This window comes from Pelobates fuscus, chromosome 13, assembly GCF_036172605.1.
Source record: "Pelobates fuscus isolate aPelFus1 chromosome 13, aPelFus1.pri, whole genome shotgun sequence".
In the NCBI taxonomy this organism is placed as follows: domain Eukaryota; kingdom Metazoa; phylum Chordata; class Amphibia; order Anura; family Pelobatidae; genus Pelobates; species Pelobates fuscus.
In genome coordinates, this window is record NC_086329.1 from 99,614,971 (window position 1) to 99,635,760 (window position 20,790).

Consider the following 20,790-nt stretch of genomic DNA (forward strand, 5'->3'; position numbering starts at 1 on the left):
GTGCTCTCTCTGTGTGGTTGGATAAAACGGCGGCCATCTTGTCACACGAAAGCAGGCAGCAGTACTTAGTCGTCGAGTGTCTGGAACTATAAGTCGGGCACTCGACCTCATGAACACCAGTAAAATCACACGAACGCCTGCTTCTTTCCACAACAAGCCAGGAGAGCGCGGTTTGGTAGGATTGTTCGAATGAACAAGGCAAACAATCGCTACCTATGAGCCAGGGGAACGTTTCGACGTATGGAACTCTGCAAGTGACCGAGTGCTACCACTATTTCTCTGGAACTAATTTGGGCAGACGCCACGTGTGCAGTCGGTCAAAACTTTACTCTGTGGCGATTTGGCTGTGTTCGTGGGTTATGAGCGCTATTTGGACAACTTGGGCGCTCAGATCCAGGCTATCCAGGGATATAATATTTGTGGGGGTTCCTATATGTATTTTGTAATTTTATATGTATTTTGGGGTATTTTAGGTTTTATGATTTGTATCTCTAGTGCCTGAACTGCTTGATTTATTCTCATCATCAGCTTGGATTTCGGGAAAGTACAAATCAGCGTACTATGCGAACGGGCTATAATCACTAAGTCCCTAGCATTTCGGGAGTGCGTGAACGAACGTACTTCACGAAGTACCCGAGGTTCGTTACAATCATTCATTATTTTGGAACAGAGGAACTAGAAATTATAGTTATAGGAACACTCCAAGCACTCTAACCACTACAGCACACTATAGTGGTTATGGTGCCAGGAGTGCCCTAATATCCTCACATTTTAAGTAGTCAAACCATTTTAGAATGTTTAGACTTTTCACAATGTGCCCGCCAGGCACCACTCCCTGTCTACTGAATTACCAGGTTTAGCTCAGGCAGAGCGTCCGCAGAGCACGGCACACAGGTAAGAAATCTATTCTAAAATGGTTTGTTTACTTACAATGCAGGAACAACAGGTCACTTCTGCCACCATAACCACTACAACATGCTGTAGTGTTTATGATACTTGGAGTGATCTTTTAAGGCACAACGCAAATAGTTTTGTTTATATAATTTTCATGATTTAATTCTGCTGATAAAAAGCTATTAAAACCTGACCATAATGCTGCAGTCCGTTGATAGCTATAATCAGCAACATCTCTAAAGAGGAACTGTCACTTCTCTGGAATTAGCACATTTGAAAACACATATAAAAAAACACCCGTAACTATTAAAGGGACATGCATCACTTGACATTTTTTTAACTAGCAAACAAACACTTTTAAACAAATATACAAACCAAAATAAAGCAAAAATAACTTTGAGGAGTACGTAATAAATGATAATAAACGTACTATTAACATGGTCAGATTGTTATGGATCAGACTGATCAGACTCCCTCTCTTCTCCCCCTGTCAAGAGGTTGTAAGGTAAAGACATCTTCCAACTGCACATGTGCAAATCTGTCAGAACAATGCACTTTTCCAGCATTCTTAGGGATAGGACACCGATTGATTAGAGCAGTGTTCCCACTAAAGTGGGTGTGGAAAGCATAGGAAAGAAGAAGCCGGTAAATATGGTTAAAGAAGAAATAAATCATATTTAGCTAAGCTATTGCTACAGTGTCTCAAAGTGATACATGTTCAACATCTTTTCACAAGATGCTTTGTTTTCTATGCTGACTGCCAGGTGCAAATGACAGAGCCTAGAACAATGATTGGCAGCGAGCTAAGGAGGAGGTGCCTAGTTACAGGGAAAAGAGATGTGGATCTCTACATTTAATTGTATTTTTTACTCCTCAGAATTGCATATACCTTACCGTAGGTATAAGCAGACACAATACTAGAAAATAATGGGAAGTGACATCTCCCATTTAAAGCTTATTTTATGGTTTATGGGTCATTGTTCTGTTTTTTTTGACTCCGCATAAGGAGAAACAAGATACTCACAAAGTAAACCCCTTAGATAGAGAGAAACTCTATGAGGTCTTGCATTCCCTTTCTTCCAGTTATGGCCACTGGGAAGCATTTCTGATGAGTTAAACCATGAGGGTTTCTGACTTTACAAAGTATTCCCAGAAGGATGTGAACTTATAATGTAAACAAACGGTTTTCTAATAGATGTGATATATATATGTATATTTGTGAACTGGATTGACGGCTGAGGCATACAATAAGGATTGAGTTATACCAGTAGTAGCAAGCCGGTTGTTCTATGCCGAAAACAATGAACGTGGTAGACCTGAAAGAGAGGGCCCACTTATTGAAAGAGTATAGAAAAGGGAGAAGTGGGTGGGTTTCCAAAAATGTAGGCAAAGCATCAGGAGGAAGCTGGGAGGAGGAGCAGATATGGGCCGGCTACCCCTCACACAATTCCAGCCATCCTGCCTTAATATCTTTTCTCCCAGACTCATAGACCTGCTTAGATAGAAATAAAGCCATACAGTAGATGTTGTGTCACAAAGATTGGTAGTATGTTGAAAAATGTAGTCTTAACAAAAGTTAGAAAGGAAATACATTTCCCTCAAGGTAAGAACGCCTTGAATGGACAGAAAACGGCAATCACGCGCATGTTATTTTGCTCTAACCTAAGCATCACTATAGAACATTCCTCGCTGAACATAGAGATGGAAAGACATTAATTAAAATTAGGGGTGCACCGAAATTGCGGCGGCCGAAATTTTGGGGCGAAAATTGACCTTTTCCATTTCGGCCGAAAATCTGTAAAATCTGCCGAAAATTTAAATTCCTATTGGCAGCCCCCCAACCCGGCACTGCCCCCACTGACAGCCCCATCACTGCCGGCCGCCATGACACGGATCCCAGGTGGGGAAGCTCCTGTGCCGTTTCCAGGTGAGCAGTGAGCGGGCTGTGCCCGGTGTCCCCAGTCTGGGCTGCCCGCGGGGATCGCCCCGGTGGGGAATGGTGGACAGGGAGGACCTCCAGATGGTACCAGTCAAAGGGAATCCCACGGGGGAGGGAAACAATTGAACGCGGCTGCTGTTCACTTCACAGCTATTACCTTGGATCCCGGGATTCACCATCCGAGTGCGGAGGGGGGACTCTGGTACCGACGGATAGCACGGTGCAGGACTCAGCTCTCAGACCCACCCATCTTCCATGTTACACAAAGGCCCACACTTTCTCAACTGGCATTCTAGACCCTGAGGAAGGAAGCAGGGGCTAGCTTTAGGATTGGTAAATGCACAATTTTTCTTGGACACATATCAACTCTATATAGAGAGTGGGCCCCACAGGAAAAGTGCTGCCTTGTAATATTCTTAATTTAATTCTTATTTTCATTTTTTTAAAATGTGATTACATTTCTTCCCCAATGTTTAACAAAGATGTATTTGTAATGGCTGTGATATAAAATTAAATGTTAAAATCCACATTGTTGTATTCAGCAACTTTCTGTAACTAAGCACCTCTTTCATTGTCAGTAATGGGGATAGAAGCTATGGGATTTCTAACACCCACGCTCTATCTGTCAACAGTCACCCACTCCCTCAGTCACTCTGTCACTCCCTCAGTCACTCTGTCACCCCCTCCATCAGTCACTCTGTCACCCCTCCCTCAGTCACTATCACCAGTCACCCCCTCCCTCAGTCACTCCCTCCATCACTCACTGTCACCAGTCACCCACTCTCCCTCAGTCACTCTGTCACCCACTCCCTCAGCCACACCCCCTCCCTCAGTCACTGTCACCAGTAACTCCCTCCATCACTCACTGTCACCAGTCACCCACTCCCTCAGTCACTTTGTCACCCACTCCCTCAGTCACTCTGTCACCCCTCCCTCAGTCACTGTCACCATTCACTCCCTCCATCACTCACTGTCACCAGTCACCCACTCCCTCAGTCACTCTGTCACCCAGGGCCGTCTTTAATTTTGATTGGAACCTGGGTAAGCATTTACTTGGGCCCCCCTGACTACATATAGATACACACAAATACACTACCTGACACACATGCAGATACACACTGACCGCATATAGATACACACAAGAACATACAGATACACACAGACACTGACACACACACACAGATACAAACACTGACTACATATAGATACACCGACACACAACCTGACACACATGCAGATATACAGATACAAACACTGACACATACAGATACACACACACAAACACAAATGGACAACATACAGATACAGAGATACATTCTGACAGACGTACTGACACAGACAGCCATACTGAAACACACATACACACAGATACACTGACAGACATACTGGCACATATACACACAGACAGATGGACATACTGAAACACACATACACTGACAGACATATTGACAAACACAGACATACAGAACCACACGGACACTGACAGACTCACACATAGACATTCTATCACACATACAGACAGACATACTGAAACACACATACATACTGAACCACACAGACACTGACAGACACACACACACACACAGACATACTGACACACTGACAGACATTCTGGTACACATACACACAGACAGACAGACATGCTGAAACACACATACACACAGACACTGACAGATATACACACATACAGACATTTTGACACTCACAGACAGCCATACTGAAACACACATACATACTGAACCACACAGACACTGACAGACTCACACACACACAGACATACTGACACACTGACAGACATTCTGGTACACATACACACAGACAGACATACTGAAACACACATACACTGACAGACATACACACATACAGACATTTTGACACTCATAGACAGCCATACTGAAACACACAGACATACAGAACCACAAGGACACTGACAGACTCATGCACACACAGACATACTGACACACTGACAGACATTCTGGCACACATACACACAGATAGACAGACATACTGAAACACACATACACGCAGATAGACATACATATATACTGACACGCAAACACACACTCAGACACTCATGCAAAATTTGATAACCACCCTCCAGTTTCTTACCTTTTCCTGGAGGGTGGCTTCCCTGGGGTCCAGTGGGGTGGCTGGAAGTTAAGCTCTCGCTCTCTCCCGGCCTGGCCCCCTCCGGAACAGCTCCTTCTTCCCGCGCGGCTCCGGTTTCTGTTGAACCAGCTGCCCCGTTTGCCCCAGGTTAAAGACGGCCCTGCTGTCACCCCCTCCCTCAGTCACTGTCACCAGTCACTCCCTCCATGACTCACTGTCACCAGTCACCCCCTCCCTTAGTCACTCTGTCACCAGTCACCACCTCCCACACTGTGTCTAATATTAATAAAATTATAGAAAAAAAATTCTGTTTTTCGGCCAAGGGCATCCTGAATTTTCGGTTTTGGCCCTGATTCACCCCTAATTAAAAAAAAAAATATATATATATATATATATTAATTTTTCGCAAGATTGTTTGCCAAACCTTTCGCAAATGATTAGAAATCAAAATCCAGTCATTTTATATAATAAGACATGGTCAGCCTTAGGAAGTTTATTTTTCATACACTAAAACTACTATGCTATCCATAACAGGACTTATGGAAACAAAGATCACGTCTTTTCAAACACGCAAATGACATGTTGTCTGAAGTCCACACTGCTGGACCCTTTAAAGAGTGTCTTGAATTTCCTCCAGAAGTTCCCCTGGGTGAATGTTTGTTTTGGTGGCTACAAGCACCAAATTCCTTGGTGAAAATAGTGGCTTAAAAAGAGGGATCAGATCACAGTGAAATCCTGAAAAGAAATTGGAAATTGCAAAAAAATGTATTCACAATATATGCACACATGAAATATGAAATTAAACACACTGTATATAACGTTGTTTTAGAAGACTGTCACAAAACAAAAAGACAATCTCTCTCAGATTGATTCACAAAGCCCCGAATTGTAGTGAATTAAACTTCAAATTGCAAAATACGAGAAAAAAAAAACACACATGTACCCATACACAATTCTGATAAAAATGAACAATTTAGCCAAGGGGAGCCTTGTGTAAACATGCCTGTACACCCAAATGGTCAGACATTATTGTTTATTATATTAATATGGCAATAAAAACCTTTTATTTTTTATTTTTTGGACAAGGCTTCTAAAATGAGGCCAAAGAAAGTATTTTGGGTAGAAGCTAGCGGTTTGTATTGAACACATTCTTGGACCATATAATAAAATGCTGCCAATATCTGCTCTTGTAAAATACATGGCATTTAAAGGAAGTGGGACAGCATCTTCCGTAGGGGGAATATGAGAAGATGTAAATTTTAAATCGTGCCAAGATATGACGAAACAACACTTAATGAAAAACAAAGTTATTTGTCACAAGGAATACTGCATTTTAGTGAACATATCCCTCAATTAATCCCCTGCCAGTGACAATTCTAGATCATAGTAAAATGCTACAACATGGGCCACACCGTAAACATAACATTGGGCGTCTGTGACACTCACCTTCCTGATGCATAAATATCATTCGGTCTAAAAGTATGAGCGTTTCCACCAATGGTGCCAGCAGGAGGGCCAGACTGAAAAAGGCCACCACATTCTGCTGCTGGGCTAGCATGTTTCCCACTAACTCTTCACATACAGGAGTACTGGGATCCAGCCCGACACGCCTCAGTCCCAGCTTGGCATATCTGAAGAGAACAAGGACACGGTTTGCCCAGGTCTAAATCCAATAACCTGAATAGTATACAATATATGCCTTCATAGATCTGATTTTGTTCTATTTTTTTAAGTAGACTACGGATGTTTTCTACACCCTGAAGAGGATGAACCAAGAAATTGGCCCAGACACTCCATCATGGCACATTTCCCAGGGACATCTAGGTTTCTCCACCAAAAATGTGAAACAGTTTATTGGAATATACATTTTTTTTTATAAAAAATGAATATATAAACACAAAAAAAAAAAAAAAATACAAGTTATCTTTATGATTTTTTTTATAAGTATCTATGGAATCTTTGACACTGTGGTACATCAATCACATTAAATATGCATTTACTCTATAACATGTATGAGGCAACAACTTAAACACAATTAATTTACAACAATGATACATTTACTAAGTAATAATAAGGAGGAGGATTTCGTATGGATAGTACTTACTCCTTGAACTTAAGCTCATGCGCCTTTTTAATTGTTTGCACTCCAGCGCGTTTCATGGTAGGATCAACACTGCGAATAACAGTCTCTAACACGGCTCTATAACAGTGGGTGCGCAAAATACTGCTGTCCGTTCTCAGTCGCTCAATGTAATCCTCAATAGCATGGCATGCCACCTCTCGGGCTTTGTAAGATAGCTTATGCCCCTCGAGCTGTGCTACCCATGAGCTCATAGGATATCCATACTCTGCATGGGTTATATCACGTGCGTGAGAGGAAGACAAGACTCCAGGTGGTTCTGGCATTTCAGGCGTTGTTAACTTCATGTAGCAGCAAGCGACCGATGTGATGCCCACCACACAGTGACATCTCACAAAGTGTCGTAACATGGCTACGCTCAGGTCGCCACATGCATGGAGTCCTGTTAATACAAGCTTGTTGCTCTGTGAAAGATTGCAACTTCGGAACATGTTTACAGCAGGACAGGAATGTGTGTCATCTTTAACAATGTTGTCATATGTTAAATTTGAGTAAAATACACAGTTTTCAGAATTTTCTTGTCCAATGAAATGTGAAGTCGTTTTGTTAGTTTCAACTCTCCTGAATTCTTCCATTTTTATAAGTTTGTTATTAGTTACTGGCAGGGTTTTTCCCATTTCAGTTTGTTTAGAAGCTGGCTCCTGCGTACAAAACCCAAAACTTGACGTGTAGAAGTGGCCAGTGTCTTCCTCTAGAGATGAACCAGTTAGCTTCATCATCAGCTCTTCCCATGATGCCTTGGGATCTATCCATGCTAACACGTGTTTGGGAGGATTGGCAGAGGGGAAACTTTCCGAAATATTTTGCTTAAAGATGAAAAAAATACATAAATAAACAAAATTGTGTATACAGCTTGATACACATCACTGACTTATCACATTTACCATCCCATATCCTTTACTTTATTTCCCCATATTATATTTTAAGTAAAATCAGTTAACTTGATAGTAACACAGAGAAAATTTGTTTAGCACCAGTGTGTGTATATATCTCACTGTTAAAGGACCAATATAGGCACCCAGACCACTTCAGCTTAATGAAACTGCTATGTTTATAATAGGGTTAAGCCAGCCTCTAGTGGCTGTCTCATTGACAGCCGCTAGAGGGCTTCTGCGTTTCTCACTGTGATTTTCACAGTGAGAAGACGCCAGTGTTCATAGGAAAGCATTGTGAATGCTTTCCTATGGACTGGCTGAATGTGCGCGTGGCTCTTGCCGCGCATGCACATTCAGCCGGTGACGGAAGAAGAGGGAGGAGAGGAGGAGGAGAGCTCCCCGCCCAGCGCTGGAGAAAGAGGTAAGTTTAACCCCTTCCACTCCATCCAGCCCGGTGGGAGGGGGACGGTGGGGGCACCCTCCGGGCACTATAGTGCCAGGAAAACGAGTATGTTTTCCTGGCACTATAGTGGTCCTTTAACAACGTGTCAAAATTCTACCATGGTCCATGATGCTTTTCAGGTTAAGAGATTAAAATTATGTTCACCAAGCAATCTGAGATAAGACATTTGGTTAATGATGAATATGTGACATAATTCCATCACTATATAATCCACGGGGTAGTAAACGGCAACAGCTTGCAACAATACTATAGTGTTTAAATTTTACATTAACTATTGCCAAGACCACAGTCATGGGAAAAATAAAGTACACTCTCTTTGAATTCTAAGGTTTTACATATCAGGACATAATCATCATCTGTTCCTTAGTAGGTGTTAAAAATAGGTAAATACAACCTCAGATGAGCAACAACACATGACATATTACACCGTGTCATGATTAATTTAACAAAAATAAAAACAAAATGGAGAAGCCATGTGTGAACAACTAAGTACCCCCTTACTGCTTCCATTGAAATTAGGAGGCTAAGTAGCACAAATGTACTGCTAATCAAATACCATGTATTACTTGATCATTAGCAAGTGTTACCACCACTTATAAAATCTGAAGTTTTAGCAGTTTGCTGGTCTGGAGCATTCAGATATGTGTTAACGCAGTGCTGCGGAGGAAAGACATCAGTAATGATCTTAGAGAAGCAATTATGCTGCCCATCTAACAAAGGTTATAAGGCCATTTCCAAACAAATTAAAGCGGCACTGTCATGCCGAATTCCGTTTTTTTTTTAACCCCCCTCCCGCCTCAACTACATTCAATCGACCCCCTAGTCACCCCCAAATGCCCCTATGCCCCCCACATTACCTATTTTTTATTCTTTATTTTCTGCCCGATCTTTATTCAGGGCGCCGCCATCTTTGTGTGGGTAGGTGAAGTCCCTATGGGACACGTCATCTACCCACACTACACAGACTGTGAGATTCCCGCACATGCCCAGTGAAACACCTGGACATGCGAACGGGAATTTCACCTATTCATTCATTCATCAGACAGACGAATGAATGAATAGAAAAAATCAGACGAACAAACTAACACTGTGTATCCGTGTTAGTTTGTTCGTTCAGTTTATTACAAGGAGGGAGCTACCGGCGTGCAGCTCCCTCCTTGTAATATGTAACTATAGAAGCGGCAGGGAGCAGAGCTCCCCACCACTTCATAAGCCCCCCAGGTCCCCCCCTCACTCTATGGGGGTCAATATGACCCCCATAATAGCACAAGGGAGATTAAAATCTCCCCAATGCCCCTACTCGCTATATCGCGAGTAGGGGCATGTCCACTAAACAGTGAGCAGCCTGTGGCTGCTCACTGTAAAAAAAAAAAAAAAAAGGGTAATAAGGGGGGGACGGGGGGCCTACTGTCCTCCCCCGCCGGCCCCCACCCCTGGACGGCGGGTGGGGGCCATAATGGGAATGAGGGGGGACCTACTGTCCTCCCCTCAGGCCCCCACCCCTGGGCGGCGGGTGGGGGCCATAATAGTAATAAGGGGGGGGGACCTACTGTCCTCCACCCCCCGGCCCCCACCCCTGGGCGGCGGGTGGGGGCCATAATAGTAATAGGGGGGGGGGGGACCTACTGTCCTCCACCCCCCGGCCCCCACCCCTGGGCGGCGGGTGGGGGCCATAATAGTAATAAGGGGGGGGGACCTACTGTCCTCCAGCCCCCGGCCCCCACCCCTGGGCGGCGGGTGGGGGCCATAATAGTAATAAGGGGGGGGACCTACTGTCCTCCAGCCCCCGGCCCCCACCCCTGGGCGGCGGGTGGGGGCCCTAATGGAAAAAAGGGGGGGGGGACCTACTGTCCTCCCCCCGGCCCCCACCCCTGGGCGGCGGGTGGGGGCCATAATAGTAATAAGGGGGGGGGGATCTACTGTCCTCCCCCCCCCGGCCCCCACCCCTGGGCGGCGGGTGGGGGCCATAACGATAATGGGGGGGGGACCTACTGTCCTCCCCCCCGCCCCCACCCCTGGGCGGCGGGTGGGGGCACTAAGTAAATTCCCCCCCCCCCCCCATCAAGGTGACTAGGGGTGCCCAAGCCCCTAGTCACCCACCCCCCACCCAAATAAAAAATGCCCCTACCTACCCCCCTCACCCTAAAAAATAGTGAGGGGGGAATAAAATTGCTAACCTGTAAAGTAAAATTAAACTTACCATTCGACGTCTTCTTTTTTCTAAAATCTTCATTTTTCAGCCCCAAAAAAGGCCAAATAAAAAACCATCATAGCCGTCGAACTAAAAATAAAATAAAAAACCCGTGCGCAAAAAAAAAACCCGACGAAAAAGAAAAAACCCGAGCGCACACAAAAATAATCCATCTTCACCCATGGAGGGCTCCGCGCAGACTGAGCTCCGCAGGGCGGGGCAAGGCTTATAAAGCCTTGCCCCGCCCTGCAATTAGCCTAAGAACACTCTGATTGGTGGGTTTAAGCCAATCAGAGTGCTCTTTGTCATTTTACAAGCGTGGGAAAGTTCTTTGGAATTTTCCCACGCTTGTAAAGTGTCACAGAGCACTGTGATTGGATGGCTTGAAATCCATCCAATCACAGTGCTCTGTGTCATTTTACAAGCGTGGGAAAGTTCTTTGGAATTTTCCCACGCTTGTAAAATGACACAGAGCACTGTGATTGGATGGATTTCAAGCCATCCAATCACAGTGCTCTGTGTCATTTTACAAGCGTGGGAAAGTTCTTTGGAATTTTCCCACGCTTGTAAAATGACACAGAGCACTGTGATTGGATGGCTTTAAATCCATCCAATCACAGTGCTCTGTGTCATTTTACAAGCGTGGGAAAGTTCTTTGGAATTTTCCCACGCTTGTAAAATGACACAGAGCACTGTGATTGGATGGATTTCAAGCCATCCAATCACAGTGCTCTGTGTCATTTTACAAGCGTGGGAAAGTTCTTTGGAATTTTCCCACGCTTGTAAAATGACACAGAGCACTGTGATTGGATGGCTTTAAATCCATCCAATCACAGTGCTCTGTGTCATTTTACAAGCGTGGGAAAGTTCCAAAGAACTTTCCCACGCTTGTAAAATGACACAGAGCACTGTGATTGGATGGCTTTCAAGCCATCCAATCACAGTGCTCTGTGTCATTTTACAAGCGTGGGAAAATTCCAAAGAACTTTCCCACGCTTGTAAAATGACAAAGAGCACTCTGATTGGCTTAAACCCACCAATCAGAGTGTTCTTAGGCTAATTGCAGGGCGGGGCAAGGCTTTATAAGCCTTGCCCCGCCCTGCGGAGCTCAGTCTGCGCGGAGCCCTCCATGGGTGAAGATGGATTATTTTTTTGTGCGCTCGGGTTTTTTCTTTTCGTCGGGTTTTTTTTTTTGCGCTCGGGTTTTTTATTTTATTTTTAGTTCGACGGCTATGATGGTTTTTTATTTGGCCTTTTTTGGGGCTGAAAAATGAAGATTTTAGAAAAAAGAAGACGTCGAATGGTAAGTTTAATTTTACTTTACAGGTTAGCAATTTTATTCCCCCCTCACTATTTTTTAGGGTGAGGGGGGTAGGTAGGGGCATTTTTTATTTGGGTGGGGGGTGGGTGACTAGGGGCTTGGGCACCCCTAGTCACCTTGATGGGGGGGGGGGGGGAATTTACTTAGTGCCCCCACCCGCCGCCCAGGGGTGGGGGCGGGGGGGAGGACAGTAGGTCCCCCCCCCATTATCGTTATGGCCCCCACCCGCCGCCCAGGGGTGGGGGCCGGGGGGGGGAGGACAGTAGATCCCCCCCCCCCTTATTACTATTATGGCCCCCACCCGCCGCCCAGGGGTGGGGGCCGGGGGGGAGGACAGTAGGTCCCCCCCCCCTTTTTTCCATTAGGGCCCCCACCCGCCGCCCAGGGGTGGGGGCCGGGGGCTGGAGGACAGTAGGTCCCCCCCCCTTATTACTATTATGGCCCCCACCCGCCGCCCAGGGGTGGGGGCCGGGGGGGGAGGACAGTAGGTCCCCCCCTATTACTATTATGGCCCCCACCCGCCGCCCAGGGGTGGGGGCCGGGGGGTGGAGGACAGTAGGTCCCCCCCCCCCCTTATTACTATTATGGCCCCCACCCGCCGCCCAGGGGTGGGGGCCGGGGGGGAGGACAGTAGGTCCCCCCCCCTTTATTACTATGATGGCCCCCACCCGCCGGCCAGGGGTGGGGGCCGGGGGGGAGGACAGTAGGTCCCCCCCCCCTACTACTATTATGGCCCCCATCCGCCGCCCAGGGGTGGGGGCCGGGGGGGAGGACAGTAGGTCCCCCCCCCCTTATTACTATTATGGCCCCCACCCGCCGCCCAGGGGTGGGGGCCGGGGGGGAGGACAGTAGGTCCCCCCCCCCCTTTATTACTATTATGGCCCCCACCCGCCGGCCAGGGGTGGGGGCCGGGGGGGAGGACAGTAGGTCCCCCCCCCTCATTATCTTTATGGCCCCCACCCACCGCTCAGGGGTGGGGGCCGGGGGGGGGGACAATAGGTCTCCCTCCCTTATTTTACTTTACGGCCCCCACCCGTCATTTAGGGGTGGGGGGCAATATTTTTTTTATTTTTTTTCTACAGTGAGCAGCCACAGGCTGCTCACTGCTTACTAGACATGCCCCTACTCGCGGTATAGCGAGTAGGGGCATATTATTTACTAATACCAAGTCATTTTTACTTGGTGTTAGTAAATTTGGCTGAAAGACCAATTTAGGTCTTTCAGTCTTTTAGTAGATAGCTCCCTGATACCGTGGGAATTAGGGAGTTATCTACTAAGCGGCTGCAAGATGCAGCCACAGCAATGAATAGGATCGGAGTTTCATTCATTTGAATGAAATTCCGATCCGAACAAAGTACCGAATTGCATCCTAACACCAATGGAGAAACGGTGCTCATTCTGTTAGGATGCAATTCGGCAGTTTTGCCGGCGTTCTGTCTAAGTGACAGGACTTTCGGCAATACTGACAGGAAGTATTGTGGGAACTGGGAGGAAAGCTAGGGATCATGGGAAAATTGCTCTGACCAGCGGAAATGAAGCACACTTTGCTCCTCCGCTGGTCAGAGCTGGTCAAGCGGAGGAATCCCATAAGACAAAGAGTCCCTACTTTGTCTTATGGTTTTAAAGAAAACTAAAGAAGACAGGAAGAAAAGAATAACAGATCCTGAGAGAGGGGGAGAAGAGGAAGAGATTGAGGAAAGGTAAGTTCGGCATGACAGTGCCGCTTTAAAGCACATCATTCTGTAGTGAGAAAGATTAATCAAAAGTGGTAAACATTCAAGACCGTTGCCAATCTTCCCAGGAGTGGACATCCCAGCAAATTCACCCCAAGGTCAGACCGTGCAATGAAATTGCAACTAACCCAATAGTTACATATCAGACTCTACAGGCCTCAGGTTTATTTAATTACAGTACAATTAGACAAGACTGAACGAGTATGGTTTCTTTAGAAGGGTTACCAGGAGAAAGCCTCTTCTCTCTAAAAAGAACATGGCATGAAAATTGCATCTGAACAAACCACAAGACTTTTGGAGCAATGTCCTTTGGACAGATTAAACCGAAGTAGAGATGTTTGGCCATAATGCACAGCTCCACATTTGGCAAAAAACAAACATAACATATCAGCACAAACAGTTCATACCAATTATCAAGAGCGGTGGTGGAGGGGGGATGATTTGGACTTGTTTTGCAGCCACAGGACCTGGGAGCCTTGCAATCATTTAGTCGACCACGAACTCCTCTGTGTACTAAAATATTCTACAGTCAAATGTGACAGCTAAAACTTGGCCAAGATTGGGTTATACAACAGGACAATCATCCCAAGCACACCAGCAAATCTACAATAGAATGGCTGAAAAAGAAAAGAATCAAGCTGTTGCAATGGCCCAGTCAAAGCCCAGAACTTAACACGATTTAAATGTGTAGGAACCTTAAGTGAGCTGCGCATAATAAATGCCAGCAAACCTCAATTAACTGAAGCAACGTTGTAAAGAAGAGTCGCCAAAATTCCTCCACAACGTTGTGAGAGACTGATAAAGACATACAGAAAATGATTACTTCAAGTTATTGCTGCTAAAAGTGATTAAACAAGCTATTAAATTATCAGGTGTACTTTTTCACACATGGCTTCTCCATGCTGGCTTTAAATTGTGTTAAATAAATCATGACATGGTGCAATATGTCATGTATTCTTGTTGACCTGAGGTTGTATTTATCTAACTTTAAGACCTGCTAAGAAACAGATGTGTGTTATTATGTCCCGATATGTAAAACCATAGAATTCAAAGATGATGTACTTTCTTTTCCCATGACTGTATATTATGTTTACAGCTCAGTCTTCAACAATTATATGTAGGAGTTTCCTATCAGCATATAATTAAAGCTTTGCATAGACAAGATAAGCCAGGCAATAGTTACATTAATTAAAGGGGCATTCTAAACAGCATGACCATCACAGCACACTGGTACTGTGCAACTGTTAAGAAGAAAACTATTTTCGAACAGTGTAACACTTAACTTTGCCCCGGAACTTGTAGTACAGCCCCTCATCACAGATATACTTAATATATTCTGCGCTAGTGATATCAATTCCATCTGTCTTTGGACCATATCCACTAGCTGACATGGTCAGTTGATCCTCATCAGCTAAATAACTCTGTCCAACATTGGACAAAACAGATATAGATAAAGCACAAGGGAATCTTCGGTTTTAGAGAAATCGGTGAAGATGGGCCAGTGTTGCAATTGTTTGGACCCAGGTAAGAGTCAAAATATTCAAAACGGTTTGATTGTTAACAGCAGGATGATTCCTGGGAACATTATATACAATGTACTGTAGTGGTTAGATCGCTTATATGTCCCCTTTAACATAACACATCTGATACACTGTTGCATACTGCTGCCATCTAGTGTCCTTTTTGTGTTTTACAAATAACATCTAAATTAGGTTGTTATGGGGACAGAAAGCCACAGGGGGGAACTCTTACCTTAAGGGGTTAAACAGTTCTCAAATGGTTTAACCCAAAAGGTTGCCTCCAGCACTGATCTCCTGGTCCCCCAAGCAGCATCTACCTTCTGAATCTCAGTTACAGGAGTAGGGATCGACCGATATTGATTTTTTTTAGAGCAGATACCGATAATCTGTGAACTTTCAGGCCGATAGCTGATAACTTACCGATACCGATATTTTGTACAATTACCATTTAAAAAAAATAAAACTATTTCCACACAAATCTACCGTTAAAGGACCACTATAGGCACCCAGACCACTTCAGCTTAATGAAGTGGTCTGGGTTCCAGGTCCATCTAGGATTAACCCTTTCTGCTGTAAACATAGCAGATTCAGAGAAACTGCTATGTTTCACTGAGGGTTAATCCAGCCTCTAGTAGCTGTCTCATTGGCAGCCGCTAGAGGCGCTTCAGCGCTTCTCACTGTGATTTTCACAGTGAGAAGACGCCAGCGTCCATAGGAAAGCATTGAGAATGAGCCATGCGCATTCAGACGATGACGGGAAATTAGGAGAGTCCCCAGCGCCGAGGGAGTCCGGCGCTGGAGAAAGGGAAGTGATTAACCCCTTCCTCTCTATCCAGCCCGGTGGGAGTGGGCACCCTCAGGGCACTATAGTGCCAGGAAAAGGAGTATGTTTTCCTGGCACTATAGTGGTCCTTTAACTGAACATGTTTATTATTTCTTTATTTATTTTGCAAATCTTTTTTTTATTAAGGTAAATGCACAATATATATATATATATATATATATATATATATATATATATGCCAGTCAGAATTTTATTATGTTTTCAAGAAAATATGTGTGTGTAATTGATGCAGTGAGCGTATTTGATTATAGAATGCAGAGTGTGTGTTTGTGTAGTGTGTGTATATAATGAATGCAGTGTGTTTGTGTAGTGGATGCAGAGTGTGTGTTTGTGTAGTGTGTGTATATAATGAATGCAGTGTGTTTGTGTAGTGGATGCGTAGTGTGTGTGTATATAATGAATGCAGTGTGTTTGTCTAGTGGATGCAGAGTGTGTGTTTGTGTAGTGTGTGTTTATAGTGAATGCAGTGTGTTTGTGTAGTGGATGCAGAGTGTGTGTTTGTGTAGTGTGTGTATATAATGAATGCAGTGTGTTTGTGTAGTGTGTGTTTATAGTGAATGCAGTGTGTTTGTGTAGTGGATGCAGAGTGTGTGTTTGTGTAGTGTGTGTATATAATGAATGCAGTGTGTTTGTGTAGTGTGTGTATATAATGAATGCAGAGTGTGTTTATTTGTGTAGTGTGTGCGTTTGTGCAGTGAGTGTTTGTGTAGGTATGTTAAGTGTGTAAAATGGGTGGGGGGGCATTTTTATTTTCTTAATTTTTTTTTAAATGATGGTGGCCCTGGTCTGCATTATCGGCAATATTGGTATCTTTATTAGCCAATACCGATATTGCTGAAAATGCAGAATATCGACTGATAATATCGGCCAGACCGTTAATCGGTCGATCCCTAACACCAAATGTACCACAGCAGCCCGAAGGACACAAGAGTCAAACCACACACTCCAAAAGTGTTTAATAACTTACCATGGAGCAGGGTGGCTTGTAATGCTTACCCTTTCAATTTAAGGATGCATTGAACGCCTTTAGAACTATTCACTAAAGTAAGAATTCGAGGTACATTCTAAGTGAATTCCAAATTTAAGGTTAAAATATCCAAACTGGAAACATTCTCTAAGTCAGCTATGCTTTCAGTTCGACTTGGCTTGCAATGAGGTTTCAGAGGTTAAGGAAGTTTTTAGTGTTTTTGCCAATGATATACGGCAGGTTGCTTCCACACTGTCATTCTCTGAAGTTCTGCCTGTGCATAACACTCAGAACGACAGGCGGATGCGTATTAGGGACTTTAACTTGTGGCTTGGTGAATGGTGTCGGGAGCAAGGATTTGGCTTTATTGCTCATGGTAGCTCTGTTTGGAATGGAAATAAACTGTACAAAAAAGATGGTTTGCATCTTTCTCAAAAGGGAACAAATGTTCTCAGTGAGCAGTTCAGAGGTTTTGCTAGGATGTTTTTAAACTAGGAGGGGGGGGCAAAAGGGTGATAAAACATCAATCCAATTGTCCCCCAAAACAAGGACAGAAGGTGCCTGTAGCAAGTGTGTTAAAAAATGATAAGCTTAGAGTCATGTCTACAAATGCTCGCAGTTTAGGGAATAAGATCCATGAACTTGTGGCAATAATGGCAACTGATAATGTAGATTTAGTTGCTGTTACTGAGACATGGTATAATGAGAAAAATGACTGGGACATAGCAATACCAGGGTACTCTTTATATAGAAAAGACAGGGAAGGCAAGAAAGGGGGTGGGGTGGCCCTGTATGTAAAGGATAGCATAAAATCTAGCCTAATAAAGGTTAGTGAGGCGAACATAGAGCCCGTTTGGGTTACGTTAGAATTTGGTAATCACACAGTAACTCGTGTAGGTGTGATTTATAGGCCCCCAGGACAAATTGAAGAGTTAGATAATCTACTAGTTGAAGAAATAGCTAAAATGACAATGAAGGGGGAAGTTATCATCATGGGTGACTTTAATCTTCCTGATGTGAATTGGAAAACAAAAATAGCTACTTGTGCCAGGAGCACACATATTCTAAACTCCCTACTGGGATTGTCTCTAAAACAAGTCGTTGAGGAGCCAACTCGTAAAGAGGCCATACTAGATTTAGTGTTAACAAATGGAGATTTGGTATCAGATATTACTGTAGGTGAAAGTTTAGGATCCAGTGATCATCAGTCAGTGTGGTTTAATATAAGAACAGTGACTGAGTCACACCACACAAAAACAAAAGTTTTAGACTTTAGAAAAACAGACTTTTCTAAAATTAGAATATGTGTAAAGGAGTCATTATCAGACTGGAGCAATTTATATGGAGTCCAAAAGAAATGGGATTATTTAAAAGTTGCACTACTAAAGGCAACAGAAAATTGCATTAGGCTTGTCAGTAAAAGCAAAAAATTCAAGAAACCACTGTGGTACTCCGCAGATGTGGCCAAAATAGTAAAAAACAAAAAGTTAGCATTTAGTAATTATAAAAAAACCCAGAGTGAGGAAGACAGAATGACCTATAAGATTAGGCAGAAAGAGGCTAAGCAAGTTATAAGAGCTTCCAAATCCCACACAGAAGAGAAAATAGCACAGTCAGTAAAAAAGGGGGACAAAACTTTTTTTAGATACATAAATGAGAAAAGAAAAGTAAAACAAGGATTAGTTAGATTAAAAACAAAAGAAGGAAGGTATGTAGATGAGGATAAAGGTCTAGCTGACTGCCTCAATGAATATTTTTGTTCGGTATTTACAGATGAAAATGAAGGAAAGGGACCTCAGTTAAGAAAAAGGATAAATGAGTCATTTATTACACGTGAGTTTACAGAGGAAGAGGTTCTATTTCAACTGTCAAAAGTAAAGACAAATAAGTCAATGGGACCTGATGGAATACACCCAAAGCTATTAAAAGAGCTTAGTGGTGTACTAGCAAAACCATTAACAGATTTATTTAACCAATCATTGATAACAGGAGTAGTCCCAGAAGATTGGAAGTTAGCGAATGTTGTGCCCATTCACAAGAAAGGTAATAGGGAGGAGTCGGGCAACTATAGGCCAGTAAGCCTTACTTCAGTAGTGGGGAAAGTGATGGAAACCATGTTAAAGGATAGGATTGTTGAACATCTAAAAACACATGGATTTCAAGACCAGAGACAACATGGGTTTACTTCAGGGAGATCATGCCAAACTAATCTTATTGATTTTTTTGATTGGGTAACTAAAATTATAGATCAGGGTGGTGCAGTAGACATTGCTTACCTAGATTTCAGTAAGGCTTTTGACACTGTTGCACATAGAAGGCTTATCAATAAACTACAATCTTTGAGTTTGGATTCCAATATTGTTGAATGGGTAAGGCAGTGGCTGAGTGACAGGCAACAGAGGGTTGTAGTCAATGGAGTATATTCGAAGCTTGGGCTTGTCACCAGTGGGGTACCTCAGGGATCTGTACTTGGACCCATTCTCTTTAATATTTTTATTAGTGATATTGCAGAAGGTCTTGATGGTAAGGTGTGTCTTTTTGCGGATGATACTAAGATATGTAACAGGGTTGATGTTCCAGGAGGGATAAGCCAAATGGAAAATGATTTAGGTAAACTAGAAAAATGGTCAGAGTTGTGGCAACTGACATTTAATGTGGATAAGTGCAAGATAATGCATCTTGGACGTAAAAACCCAAGGGTAGAGTACAAAATATTTGATAGAGTCCTAACCTCAACATCTGAGGAAAGGGATTTAGGGGTGATTATTTCTGATGACTTAAAGGTAGGCAGACAATGTAATAGAGCAGCAGGAAATGCTAGCAGAATGCTTGGTTGTATAGGGAGAGGTATTAGCAGTAGAAAGAGGGAAGTGCTCATGCCATTGTACAGAACACTGGTGAGACCTCACTTGGAGTACTGTACACAGTACTGGAGACCCTATCTTCAGAAGGATATTGATACCTTAGAGAGAGTTCAAAGAAGGGCTACTAAACTGGTTCATGGATTGCAGGATAAAACTTACCAGGAAAGGTTAAAGGATCTTAACATGTATAGCTTGGAGGAAAGACGAGACAGGGGGGATATGATAGAAACATTTAAATACATAAAGGGAATCAACACAGTAAAGGAGGAGACTATATTTAAAAGAAGAAAAACTACCACAACAAGAGGACATAGTCTTAAATTAGAGGGACAAAGGTTTAAAAATAATATCAGGAAGTATTACTTTACTGAGAGGGTAGTGGATGCATGGAATAGCCTTCCAGCTGAAGTGGTAGAGGTTAACACAGTAAAGGAGTTTAAGCATGCGTGGGATAGGCATAAGGCTATCCTAACTATAAGATAAGGCCAGGGACTAATGAAAGTATTTAGAAAACTGGGCAGACTAGATGGGCCGAATGGTTCTTATCTGCCGTCACATTCTATGTTTCTATGTTTCTATGACTACTCTGGCCTTAAATTTGAAATTCACCTTGAATTCTCCCTTTAGTAAATAATCCTGCTTGTGTTTCAGTTGGTGTGTTATGCTACTCATGCCAAGTGGTAATGAAACTGCTCAGTAAATACATACTTTTAATAATAGAATCTCCTCGGAATCAGCCTGAAAATCAATGATTAAACAACGAAATCTGTCTAAAATTCGCCTGACACAGCTATACCTACTCGAGGAATACTCTGCTAAGTAGCGGATTTAAGTTTTATGTGGTCCAGGCCGTGGTGGACTGCTCCGGACTGTTCTAAAACATACGAACAGGCTGTAAGCAGAGGAAGTGGCCGATCCCCTGCTGGGGCT

The 20,790-nt window shown here is 43.6% G+C and overlaps 1 protein-coding gene across 1 annotated transcript in view; it reads right to left on the reverse strand.

The window, feature by feature from the left end:
- Window positions 1–5,400: 5,400 nt before the first annotated feature.
- METTL25B (methyltransferase like 25B) overlaps window positions 5,401–20,790 on the reverse strand; it is a 210,319-nt gene continuing 194,929 nt past the window's right edge. The window contains exons 7-9 of the mRNA XM_063439813.1: window positions 7,047–7,888; window positions 6,389–6,573; window positions 5,401–5,677 (exon numbers count right to left, since the gene is read on the reverse strand). Of these exons, the coding sequence (XP_063295883.1) occupies window positions 5,553–5,677; window positions 6,389–6,573; window positions 7,047–7,888 (1,152 nt within the window). The 3' untranslated portion in view covers window positions 5,401–5,552. The remainder of the gene's footprint in view (window positions 5,678–6,388; window positions 6,574–7,046; window positions 7,889–20,790) is intronic.